This window comes from Crocodylus siamensis, chromosome 7 (assembly GCF_052110815.1).
Source record: "Crocodylus siamensis isolate JL-2025a chromosome 7, ASM5211081v1, whole genome shotgun sequence".
Classification (NCBI taxonomy): Eukaryota; Metazoa; Chordata; order Crocodylia; family Crocodylidae; genus Crocodylus; species Crocodylus siamensis.
In genome coordinates, this window is record NC_143401.1 from 87,563,645 (window position 1) to 87,576,630 (window position 12,986).

The following is a 12,986-nucleotide window of genomic DNA, read 5'->3' on the forward strand; positions in this document are numbered from 1 at the left end:
ATGAAACAGAAGTAAAAGAGATATTGTTTAAAATAAGTATTCCTAAGAAAAGATTTAATTGTATATTAATACCAAGGGAAGCATACTGCTCTACTGAATGAGGACGGGAAGCTAATAATAGACAACACTGAATTTCTGCTGAACTGATGAATGTATTTTTTTTTTTTTTACTTCAATCTGCACAAAAAAGGTCAACTATCAGATGACAAGCACAATTAGCAACAGAGACAGGGTTGGCTGAGTAAGCACAGAACAGGTTAGAGCTTACGGAGATAAGCCGGGGTGTTTTCAAATCATCAGGACCAAATGAGATTCAACTGAGAGTACTAAAGGAATTAGGTGACGTAATAGCAGAGCCACAGGCTATTCTCTTTGAAGACTCATAGAAGTCGGATGAGGTCCCGGAAGCCTAGAAAAGGTCACATACAGTGCCAATTTTTTCTTTTCTTCCCTTTTTTTGAAAAAGAGAACCCAAGGAATTACTGACAGGTCAGTCTAAATTCAGTCCCTGGAAAGACATTGGGGTCTTTCATCGCACAATCAATGTATAAGCATCTAGAGGACAACAACCCCTATGAATTTGTTAAGAATAAGTTATACCTAACCAACCTGACTCCAAGTGCCAGGCTTTGCGACAGCAGTGGATGCAACATACTTTAACTTTAGCAAGGCTTTAGACATACTTTAACTTTAGCATGGCTTTAGTAACTTTAGTAAGGCTTTAAACATCTTCCACACTGTTCTCACAAGCAGGCTAAGGAAATATGGCTCAAATTAAACTGTTATAAGATGGTACCATAGGCGGATCCAGGATTTTAAAAAGGGAGGTGTGGGAACAGTGACTGGCATTGCAGGGGTGGTGGCACTCCCCTGCTTCACTACGGCACGTAGACTGCACCACAGAAGCAGCAGCCAGGGATTTTTTTTTCTGAAGTCCCCATCAAGTAAGAATCAACCCCCTTCCCCTTGCCACTTCCTCCCCTGCCGCCCATGCTCAGTAGCACCTGCCCTCCCTCCCAAGCTCTCCCTTCCCCTGCTGCTGATGCTACTGCCCCAAGCTGACCTCAGGATGGGGGAAAGGGCTGCACAACTGCCACCACACCTCTGTGGATCCACCCAGCGTAGTACATAGCTGGTTAGATGACTATGCTCTCATGGTAGTCATCAATGGTGCAATATCAAACTGAGAGGATGCATCAAGTGGAGCTCCCCAGTGATCTGCTCTAGGTTTAATATTGATCAATATTTTCATTATTGTATGTATACTTAGTAAATTTACAGATATACTCTGCTGGGTGCGGAAGCAAATACTGTGACACAGGTGCCACAAGTGATATGGGCAGACTCTACGTGTGGCACGTGGCAGATTGAAGAGGTGACGGACAAAACAGCAGCAGATAGGTCAGGAAGCAAAGCAACAGCTGAGGCCAGGGGTGGGGATCAGAATGGCACTTTGGGAGGGTGCACAGTTAATTTGTGGCACGTGCCAAAAAGGTTGCCTTCCCCCATGTACAGGATTAGGATTTAAAATGACCTATTTAAACTGGAAAAAATAACCTGGAATGACGAGGATGAAATTCAATAAGGACAAGTACAGGGAGGTACATTTAGAAATGAACCATCAAATGCACAAATGGGAGACAAAATGGGAAACAACTGGTTAGGCTTCTGTACTGCCAGAAAAGACCTAGGGTATACAGTGTATCAGAAGCTGAATAAAAATCAACAGTGTAATATTACTGGGGGTAGAGGGGAGATGGGGGGGCGGGGAGCTAATAGCCCATTGGTATATAGTAACAACAGTGTTTTATGAAAGTCACAGTAAGCGATTCTTTCAGTCTATTCAGCACTGATGAGACCTCATCTGTAGTATTATGTCCAGTTTTGGTCCCACACTGCAAGAAAGACATGGACAAATTGGATCGAGTCCAGAGGAGACCAATAAAAATGATTAAAGGTCTAAAAAACATGACATATACAGAAAGGTTGACGAATTGGGATTATTTTGTCTGAAAAAGAGAAGCCTGAGTGGGGATTTGGTAACAGTCTACAAATACAAAAAGGGTTGCTATTAAGAAGATGGCGATCAATTGCTCTCTGTGACCACAGGGGACAGGACAAGAAGTAATGGGTTTAAATTGCAAAAAGAGAGATTTAGGTTGGACATTAGAAAGAACTTTCTAACTATGACAATGCTTAAGCACTGGAACAGATTACAGAAAGGTTGAGGAATCTGCCACTGGAAGTTTTAAGTGCAGGTTAGACACATTGATCTGAGGTGGCGTGCACGAGGCTGATTATGCACTGAGTACAGGGGGTGGACTCAATGGTGCCTTGAGGTCCCTTTCAGACTGCTTTTCTATGATTCTGTGAAAAAAGTAGTAAATGAAAACTTTTTTTTCTTGCAGAGGTCTGGGACTTAGCAAGTGAGAATGCAAACAGTAATTTTGTTGTTTGGTCTATAAAGAATTAAATGGACGATGGCCACCATTGTCATCTTCACTGTTTTCTTTCCCTATTTTCAAGACAAATACAAAATATGCTGTCTAAGAGCAAATCTTAATGGCATTTGTATTATCACAAAGGATACCATGTAGCAGAAGGAATTATATTTTTTTTAAAAATATGTGGTATTTTGAAGGGAATTGTGACCTGAATACATTAAATTAAAAGCACCCCCAGATCATTAGGTGAAATTAAGATAAAATTTTCTTTTTGACCCTCCTGGGTTACTAATGACTCCCTTGTCAATAAGGCTCATGTCTGTAGCCCCCTTAGCTACTCAAATATACCCTTTGTGGCAGAAAGCCACCTTGTTTCTCCCCAAAATCTCTGCCCTGTGACACTGTGACTAAAATCTCTGAGCAGCAACCACTTGATTAGGGTGGGTCAGCACGGAGGGGACCACACCCTGGCCAGTCTCTTTAGGTAACTTGAACTGGCTGCAGTCCTGAGGGAGGGGGGAACCTGCTCCCCCTGCCTACCTGACTTGCATTAATGACCTGGGTGGGGGGTTTCTACCTGGGGAGCTGGAATCTGCCTGGGAACAGGTGATGCATTTCGAATTGGTTGGCTGACAGCCAACTGGGGCTGACCTCCACTGGCCCAGGTGAGTGAGGTCACAGGGGCTATATAGGTTGGGAGGGGAGGAGGCGCTCTTCTCTCTTCGGCCTTGAGGTGAAGCAGCAGCAAAGCAGGGGAGACAGAGGAGCCTTGCCATCGGGACCTAGCTCTCTCTCACCCCCAGACTCCAGAGGGGAAACGGAAGAACTCTGGAAGATGCTTGCGAGTAAGCTACTCAATCGGATTAGCTATCTCGCTGGCAGTAACACAGATGCGTAATCAAAAGGCTACCACAGCCACACTGTTTGCTCTTTAGGATTTCTAAGATAGTACTCAACCCTGTACCCTAGTTTCCCCTACCCCCTGTAATCAATAAAGTTCTCCTTTTTGACCGGTGTGGGAGACTTATTGAGGGGTGGGTCTAAATTACGCCAGAGAGACCCCTTAGGTCTACGGACTAAGGGAGACTTTACTTTTTGCCCCCGTGACTTGGGGAAGTGCCCCAAGTGCCTGTACCGGGTCGAGTACCTGTCGGACTATTAGGCCTGTGTTTCCCCGAGGACGCAGGGCCGAGTCAGTCCCTTCTCGGGGTGGTGGTGGCGACTTTACCCCCAGGCTAGCGAGTGTGCTCCGGGAGAGGGGTTGGCCAAGCATAAGGTGCCCCTAGGGAGGCATTCGGAGTCTGGAAGGTGGGCGGGCGCAGGGAGGTGGGCGGCTCAACGCAGGAGCGCCCCCTACTGGCCCGCCACACGTGGTGTCAGAGGTGGGATACGAATACCCAGCTGTTTTACTACGGTGGGATCCCTGCGCCCACCACACCCTTTTTATCGCATATTTCTTAATTTACTTTTCTGTGGGTGCATTTACACATGTGCTTTACTGTGGAGTAAACTAACTAGCTCCTCAGTAAAGCATCACCACCTACATGAGCACTGGTATTAGGGTGTAATAAAGTAATTAACTCTGCTGTAAGATAGTAGTGTTGGGGATGGGGTTATGACAGGGTCTTTTACCTTGCTGAAATGCACATGTAGACAGTGACTGGGCAGTGGCCAGACTCCTGGCTACTACCTAGTCACATGGCTCTGCAGGGTCAGCACCCCCATGCCACAGCCAACCCCTCTGCCACCTGACATTGCCACCCAGACCACAGGACATCCCCTCCCGCCAGCCCAGCTCTGTTTTGCCCCAGTTCAAATTGCTACTGTCCCGGGGGGCATGTGTAGACACTGAGCCCAGGAGAAGTTCATTCTGGCTCAAATAGCTCCAGAGTTTATTGCTTCACCTTAATTTCATGTGTAGATGCATCCTGTGGCTCACAGACATACCCCTGTTGAGTCTGCATTTTTGCAGTGATAGCCCCATTTTTAGTTGTAGCGGATTGAGAAAAGCTACTATAAGCATTTTAAAGATGATACTGTATGCTTTTCCAAGGGTTTCTTTTAACATCAGCATGTAGAAGATCACGATGCTTAAAACCTAACAAAATCTCTAAGGTTCTGTTTTTAAAAGCCCTCTGTCGCAATGACAATTACATACCAATTAGCCTTCTATGCTTATATTTTTCTACATACTTGTAGGACACTTCAAATGAATTTAGTGCTCATAGAAAGTACTGGATTAACAGGCAGGTGACATGCTAAAGCTTTCAGTTCTAAGCAAGTTTCACACCCATACAGCAAGTTAGGGATGACAACAGCCTGGGAGATGAGAAATTTGTTTTGGGTCTTGATGTCATGTTCAAAGACATGGTTTTGGATATGTCCAAAAGTAGCAGTGGCAGATTGTATCCAATATGGATTACTGTAATTTATGTTTATTTTTGGGAAAGGTAGCTCCCCAGGTAGGGAAAATGCTCAGTATTGTCCAAGGTTGATGTCTAATTATAATGTGTGGATGAGCAACTGGTTGGTTTGGGGTGGGTTAGCAAATTATCTTGGTTTTTGAGAAGTTGACAGTAAGTCCAAGCATTTCATATGCTTCACAGAAGCAGTCAAAAGTGACCTGAAGCTCTTCAACTGAGTGAGTACACACAACACAATCATTAGCATATTGAAGATTAGCAATGCAGGTGTAAGCTTGGATTTGTAATGTAACTGGTTGAAGTTAAAGAGCTCCTTCCCATGCAATACTGGATGCTGGCTCCAGATGGAAGACTTTCAGCAATCAGATGCAGAATAACTGCAAAGTAGATGACAGACCGTCGATACAATTACACACCCTTGCTTGACTCCAGCTCTAGTAATGAAGGGGTCCATTTCCCCTTTGGATAGTTTCTGCTGTGTTGTCAAGAAGGAGTTTGATAATGGTAATATATTTTGGTGGACATCCACGTCTCACCTGGATTTTCCATAGGGTTTCTCTGTTGGTTGAATCAAAGCCCATAGTTAAGTCAATGAAGGCCATAGAGATTTCCATGTTGCTTATGGCACTTTTATTGAAGCTGTCTAGCAACAAAAGTTATTTCCGTTGTACCTCTGAGTGGCCTGAAACCACACTGGGACCCAGGTAAAATCTCCCCAATGAGGGGAGTGAGTCTACTGAGGGGAAGATAGGCAAAGATCTTCCCCATCTATGGACAGCAGTGGAATACCGCTATAACTGCTGCAATCTGATCCATCTCCTTTCCTGAATATGGTAACAATTCTGGCATGCATGAAGTCACTGGAAATCTGTTCCTGTTTCCAAATTTCATTAATAACAATGTGTAGTTGGTAAGAGCTTATTTCCACTTTTCTTATAAATTTCAGCTGGTATTTTATCAGGATCACATGTGCTGTAGTACTTTATCTATTTAATGGCTTTTGAGGACCCTTGATAAATTGGTGGATTTGCAAGGTAGCCTTTAATGGGCGGTTGTGGAATGGCTTTGATGGTATTGTCCTTGACATCAGAATCTCGGTTCAGGAGCTCTTGAAAGTGCTCCTTCCAGCATGCACTAGTAGTGGAGCTGTCTTTAAGGAGTGTTGTTCCATACTTGGACTTCATAGGTATGGCTCCTTGTGCACTTGGTCAATGCATAGCTTTGGTTGTGCTGAAGAAACTATACACATTTTTGGCTACAGGCAAACATTTGAACCTCTTTTGTTTTGTCTTCCCACCACTTGTTCTTTTGCTCTCAAATTTTCCTCCATGTCCTGGCTTTGATGAGGAAATAAATGTCTTCTCTTTGGAGTTGATGTCATCCTGCTAAGCTTTTAAGGCCCTCTTTTTTCTGTCAATGAGATCTTGTATTTCCCTATCATTGTCACTGAACCAATCCTAATGTTTCTTTGTGGAGAATCCCAGAGATTCTTTGCACATCTCATGGATGCCTTTCTCGAGGCTCTCCCAGTGATTAATGATGTTGAGATTATCAGGGAGGTCAGAGAGTTTGTCACTGAGGCATTGTCAGAGATTATCACTTTTAGCAGAGTCTTTCAAGTGCTCAGTACTGAACCTCTTCCTTGGTTGCTTTTTGGTTCACGTCATTCTGGGGAGATATGAATGGACATGATAGAACCTATCAAACGATGATCTGTTATCTGCATTGGTAATAGTTCTGATGCAACAGTGCTGGGCACACACTATGATGCAGTCAGTTAGTGATGCAGGTATTAAAACTGCCACAATCTATTAATAGTTACCTCAGGGCCCTTCTTCTACATGTGCAGGGGATCTTATGTGTAGTGCACAGCAATGGAGTGGGATTTTGTGTGTGATCCACACAGTATCACCTCCTGCCATGACACATGTGCATGGAAGGAGGCATTATTGTGGGACCATGCATAAGATCCCATTGTCCCTTACTGCTGGTGCAGGAAGGCTTGATCCTGGGCTTCCCCTGCACCAGGAAGAAGCAAACTCCCACAGCAGGGAGCCCCTTTTGCTGAGGAGGCTCCCAGCCATGGGGCACCACATACACCCGCATGGCTGGAGAACATAGGTCCTGGGATCTCCCAGCCCCAGTGGTACATGAAGCCCCCATGGCTCGGAGATTACAGCTATCATGGTCTCTCAAGCTCAAGGGTTTCACACACCCCTGAGAGGCTGTGGCAGCTGCGATCTCCCAACCTGAAGGTTTCATGCACCCCTGAAGCTAGGAGATTGCAGCTGGGTCCCATTACTGGGAGGTGCGCTGTTGGGACCCAGTGACCACAGCACCCCCCACCACCATTTTGAAGTGCTGGATGCTGAATACAAGTGATGTTGTGGGTGCTTTAATTAAAATGCTCCCCCTTCCACTTTGGAGCACATGTAAAGACTTACCTAGAGTTCAAAAACTGACTGAATATTTGGTTATTTTTATATATATGATTTGGTATATTTTGGTAGCATATCCTTAAAAAATATCAATATTGGAAATTGACGTTTGTTTATTTAATAAATTCTGCCATTGTTAAAACCTTCAAATACTGTATGTTCAACAACTGACATTTAGAAGAGGAAAAAGCTTAAAACATTCTCCTTGGGTGATATAAAATGTATTGTTTATCTATGCACTGTTCCCAAGAAGAATTATTTTAATATTTTGAAGAATAGCAAACTTACGAGAGGGGGAAGGAAAATCATCAAACAGACCAGATTAATTAATTAAAGAGCTTGTGAATCACAAATGACAAAAAGTTTATAGGGAAACTCTCAGTCCTTCCAAATTATATATTTTTAATTTAGAATATGTTTCTGTTACACTGTGGTGATTATGAGAGAGGAAGGATGAAAATGTAGCCAGAGGCAGGCAAAGAGTGAAGTTTCTGCGACTATTACATAGTCTGCCACTGACATAAACCATGACCTGCAATATCCTGAGCTGACATAGTTTTCAGCTTCTCCTGAGGACACAATTGCTTTTCTGCAGAAAACAAAATGATGTAGTTTTGGATCAGGACAAGTATAACGAAGATTTGATGGAAACTAATCTTTTTCAGTTGTGCGGACTATGTTTTCAACCCGAACCTAAAAAAGTGAAAAGTTAATGCTTTAAAATTACTTGGTTGCTGAGGTTTGGCAAGCCTTACCGAATTGGAAAGACAAGTGGCTGGAGGGGATTGCTGTAGGGAGTACTACTGGTGGGCACACCGGGGAGGGACTGCTGGAGCATGGTGCTCAGGTATCAAAATGATCAGTACAGCAAAAATAAATAAATAAATCTAGCTAGATGAGGAGGGCAAGGGGTAGCAATGGAGTAGAGTATAATCTGAAAGGCAGGGAAGCGAGAAGTATCAGCAGACACAAGGTCACTGGGAAAGGAACAGGGTAGTCAGGAGTTGGGATGGTGGGTGAAAGTTCAGTGAGAAGAGCAATGCGGGAGCTAGGCCAACGAAGGGGCCTGGGTAGGCTGGCTACAGTAAGCTGCATCGCAATGTTGGTTTACAGGGAAGAAGTTTGGGCAGGACAACGCCAAGCAATCTGAGAAAGTTGTGCGCCAAAGCAATAAAGGGGTGCTGAGGGAAAGAAAACCAAGAGAAACAACAGGCTGGAAGACAGCTGAAAGGAGGACAAGTGTAAAATCAAAAGGTTCATTTCTCAGTGATTCAAATCCCCATAAGTACATCTGCAATATGACACTAGTGGGTTAATACACTTCTTGGTAAGGCTCATGCTATAATCTACAGATGAAAAGCAATTTTAGAGGATGAAGTCATAACTGAATAACAACTGGAGCAGTGGAGTTTCCCATCTGGACTAGCCTATGAGTCAGGGCCCAGCATAGTGTGGACTTGGCCATGCTTGGATGCTGAGAGGCCCAATGCGAAAAGGGAGATACAAGGTACAACACTGAGTTCTTGGAGCGGATACAGGATGTATGTCCAATACCCCCTGCCACATTCATTTTACTGATTGTTACTAAGCTAAAAATGAACATTTTCTAGAAATGTCACTTTATCTGCAAGGTCACAGTGATTGTGGTCCAAGCCAGACGATAATCCTTTATGATGCTTCAGGTGCTAATTCATTCACATTTCTTTCTTTCCTTCCTTCTTTCTTTCTTTCTTCAAGAGACACTTCTTAGGCGAGTGCCATTGCAATAAACTAGATCTTTCAGACAAAATGATGCACCATTTTAAAAAATATTAACATAAATGTCACTGAAAAAGGATTAAGACCAAAGTAGTTCTATCCAAATTAATTTAGATAAGTACACCAGATAAATAAATCAGCACCCTTCTACTCCCAGAAAGCACTTCAAGCAATTTCAAGTCATTAAAAATACTTTTAGTTCCAACATTTTGGCTGTGAGTACAGCCTTAATGGTTACACGACAGTATGTTCTACTACTTGCTGTACGGGTTTTATGACATGCCCTGATCTATTTGATGATCATGGCAGCATTTTAGAAAACTACAAAGAAAAACTAAAATAATGAATTATTTTTCAGACAAGTCTAATAAAATTGTTAATCAAAAATACCATAAACGTCAGCAGTGTCCATAAATCCTACAGTTTATATATTCCTCTTGCTAAACATTTAACCGATGGAGGAACAATTCTAAAAGGGCAAAGAAAGAGAGAGTGAGAGATACGACGGAGAAAGGGAACAAAAGCTCTTTATACACATTTGAAAAGGTCTTACCAATTTATTTGATTTCATTTACTGATTTATGAAGTAGATTTGTACTCCTATGACTTAATTTCTGACACTCTACAAACATCCCGAATGGATGAATGTCATTATGTTTGATTTCTGGTTAGATTATAAGCCAATTCCCATACGGCGAGATAGTCAATTATTTTCCCCTTATGTTGCTATCATGAAATATTACTGGTTTTTAATATACTCCTTGCAGAATAAGAATCACTCAACAATACATTTTACAGTGCATTGCAGGTGTCTGATCCTGAGACAACAAATTTAATAGGCTGCAGAGTACTAGTTCAAATGTATCTGATTTATAATGATTCTTTGACTATGTTTTGTTTTCATGAAACCTACCTAGACTACAAATGATTTGGCCTTCTTTCTATCGACATTATAAATCCCTTTTGATAAAAATCCTTGCAGGCAAATGGAAGAAAAGCGTAACTACACTAAACACTGTAGATTTATTAGTAAAGAAATCACTTTACAATTGTATAAAGGTTCCATGAACACTAAGTCAGGAGGTAAAATTACAGAGCTGTCAGTTATGTGTGCTGGATCCCCATAGTGATGTTGGTGCGATGCTGTGAAATCTCAGGAATTCTTTGCAGGGTTCCCATAAAGCAATGCAGATGCTTTACAGAACCTGTGTGGAAATGCTCACAAGCTAGTCTCGCTTTTCAGTGAATATCATCTGGTGTGAATATATAGGACTTCTCTTTCTGGAAGCATAATGGATTACTGCAAGATGGAACTTTGTACTAAAAAACACAGAGTAGTTATTGTTGCAGCACTGGATATCAACCACTCCTAATGGGAGCCTATGATGTAAAGCTATGATTTATGTACATCAGGCTGGCTGAACATAAATGACTAATGAACAGTGATAGACTCAAGCTGCTCCTTTTTCTCTATACTACAATGTATAATACTTCTGTTGTCCTCCTGTAGACAAGGGAGACCACACGCATCCTACAGAAGGCCCAGTGACATTTCTCAAATCCACCTCTACGTTGACTAGGAATAAAAAGAGTATCTAGTAATTCAAAATGTTACCAAGACTTCTTGAAGAGGACAGAGTGCTGAAACACATAGAAACTGTTCCAAGAGGGTCCCAGAAACCCATATTAGAGAACTGGTTCAAAGTAAGAAAGTCAGGAGATTTGACTGGTTTCAGCCTCCATATGTTATAAAAAAATTGGTCACACGGTTTGTGTATGTGCATGCGCCTATTACATAATGGAACAATAGGAGTTATGTCAGTGTAACAGATGAAAGCACTTGGCTTTGTATCTAGATGTTTCACAGCACATGTCCCTGCTCATTTTATGCATTGGTATTATTTTGTAATGTATGTGTGTGTTATTTTTCAATACATTATTTCTTCCCATTCCCACACTAACATATCAATGTATCAATGAGCATAAATACTTCTGGTTCTTGAAAACGTTACAATAACTTAAAACTTGAGCATTTTCCAGTATGGACTCTCAGGAAGTCTCTAGAGCTTATGATTAGTGAAAATTAAAATTTCAAATTATGCCAATTATGTTACTTTATTAGCCAGTAACTCCAAATAGCATGGCCTCCACTGCAGTTTTGATGGCATTATTATAGAACAAGAAAATTCTAAGACTTTACACACGAAACAAACTTATGAGACTATTTCAATAACTAAGGATATGGGAGAGCTATACTTTCCAATAAAGTAGGTGCTTTATACCAGGACTGTCAAGTATCCGATCTGTAGAGCCACTGGATTTGGCCCACCAGGCTACCGTGAGCCACTGGAAATTGGGTGGCATGGCCAGGGTGGGGCAGACTGCTACAGAATCTGGGGCTCTGGACCCCAGTGGACATGGCCATTGGTAGCAGGAGGGCAAGAGAGGGCTAACACAGTCCCTGTCACTCACTGGTTGCTTAGCCCATCACCACTACTAGCTTCTTGGTTTCTGGCCCTACTGCTGCTGTGCCCTGTGCCCTATCCCCTGTGGTGGACCTAGAGTCAGAGCTGTACCAGTGGAGCTGGATCATGCTGCATGCCACCATGTGCACTGGGAGGGAGCTGGAGCTGCTGCTGCTACTGGCACTGGCTCCATCCCATGTCCTAGGTCAGATCTGGCTCACAAGGAGCCCTGTAGTTTGGATTCAGCCGGGAGCAGGAGGTGAGTTGGACACCTCTGCTTCCTATGCTTTCCTGAAATTGGATGGACTGATGGTGGCCACGCTCAGATTGGAAAGGGGACGTTTAAGGACCAGAAAAAGTGCATCTGGGTAGACTAAATTCAAGTGGATGATGGTTTTCTTCAAAATGTGTTCAGCTGTTTGGCATAATTTTCTGCTAAGACGTGATTGAAGGGAACAGAGACTTGGCCTGAATGATCAAAGATTTGGCTCTTCTCATTTAAGAGTGTAATATGCCAAACACTGAGTTTTCAGTTGGCAGAACCTAAATTTTAAAGACTTTTCACTTTAGACTTCATCTCCAGTGTCTGCTAAAGCCATATTTCTAATGGGATACAATCCTTTCAAAACAAGGCTTATTTCTCTTCACCTCCAATTAACTTGGTCATTATTCAAACATACGTACCTGTTAAAGTAAGACAAACTGAAGAGTTATGTAGAAAACTCCATCACACTGTGCCAAAACATGATGTGCTCCCGCATACTTAAGAGGAGAGTGCCAAAACAAAGCAGAGGTAATAAATCAGGCTACCAGAGAGTGAAATGAATTAGGAAAAGAAAATTAATGAATGTGGACATTGTCTTTCAGTAATTGCTGGATTCTGCTCAGTTCTTGGTATTAAAATGTGGGCATCGTGCTAAAAATAAATACTGGACAAGTTCACACATCATATTGATTGCAGTTATTCTAACAAGCAAAATATGCATCTTAGCTATAAAACCTTGGCAAGAGCCAATACTGATTGAAATTACTAATGAGCAAGATTCAGTTTCCACTTCCAACAAATTAAACAGATTAAATTATTTTGTCAGTCATGCGGGGCCAAACTTTACACAGCAACTTAAAGAGGAAATAAGTGAATTTGTTGCCATATTGTGGTGTTCTTTGCAATATTTTTTTCCAAGGACCTTTGAGGGAGACTGAGTGTGCCTTTAAATACTTTTTACCAATGGGAAGGAGGGGAAGGAGAGGACAATATCATAGGAGAGGGCAATATTTCATATTAGGTACCATAATTCTCAGAGCGTAGGACCTCTGTCAGGAGCAAAACATTATTATCACATTGTAACTTTATGTTCAGATGAACAATTTTGTACAAAGACATGAAAATGAGAAAATATTATGAGAAAGGAGGGAAGGACCAAAGGAATGTCTCCTCAAGATTTCCTATTTAAAGCC

At 42.2% G+C, this 12,986-nt stretch overlaps 1 protein-coding gene across 5 annotated transcripts in view; it reads right to left on the reverse strand.

The window, feature by feature from the left end:
• The window catches only part of ATRNL1 (attractin like 1), a 1,104,086-nt gene that overhangs the window by 262,916 nt on the left and 828,184 nt on the right, over positions 1-12,986 (reverse strand). The window contains exon 28 of one of the 5 annotated variants that reach the window (XM_090056525.1): positions 6,476-6,535. The exons of the other annotated variants lie outside the window; for them this stretch is intronic. Within the exon in view, the coding sequence (XP_089912651.1) occupies positions 6,491-6,535 (45 nt within the window). The 3' untranslated portion in view covers positions 6,476-6,490. Of the gene's footprint in view, positions 1-6,475; positions 6,536-12,986 lie in introns of those variants that run through there. 5 annotated transcript variants of the gene reach the window in all.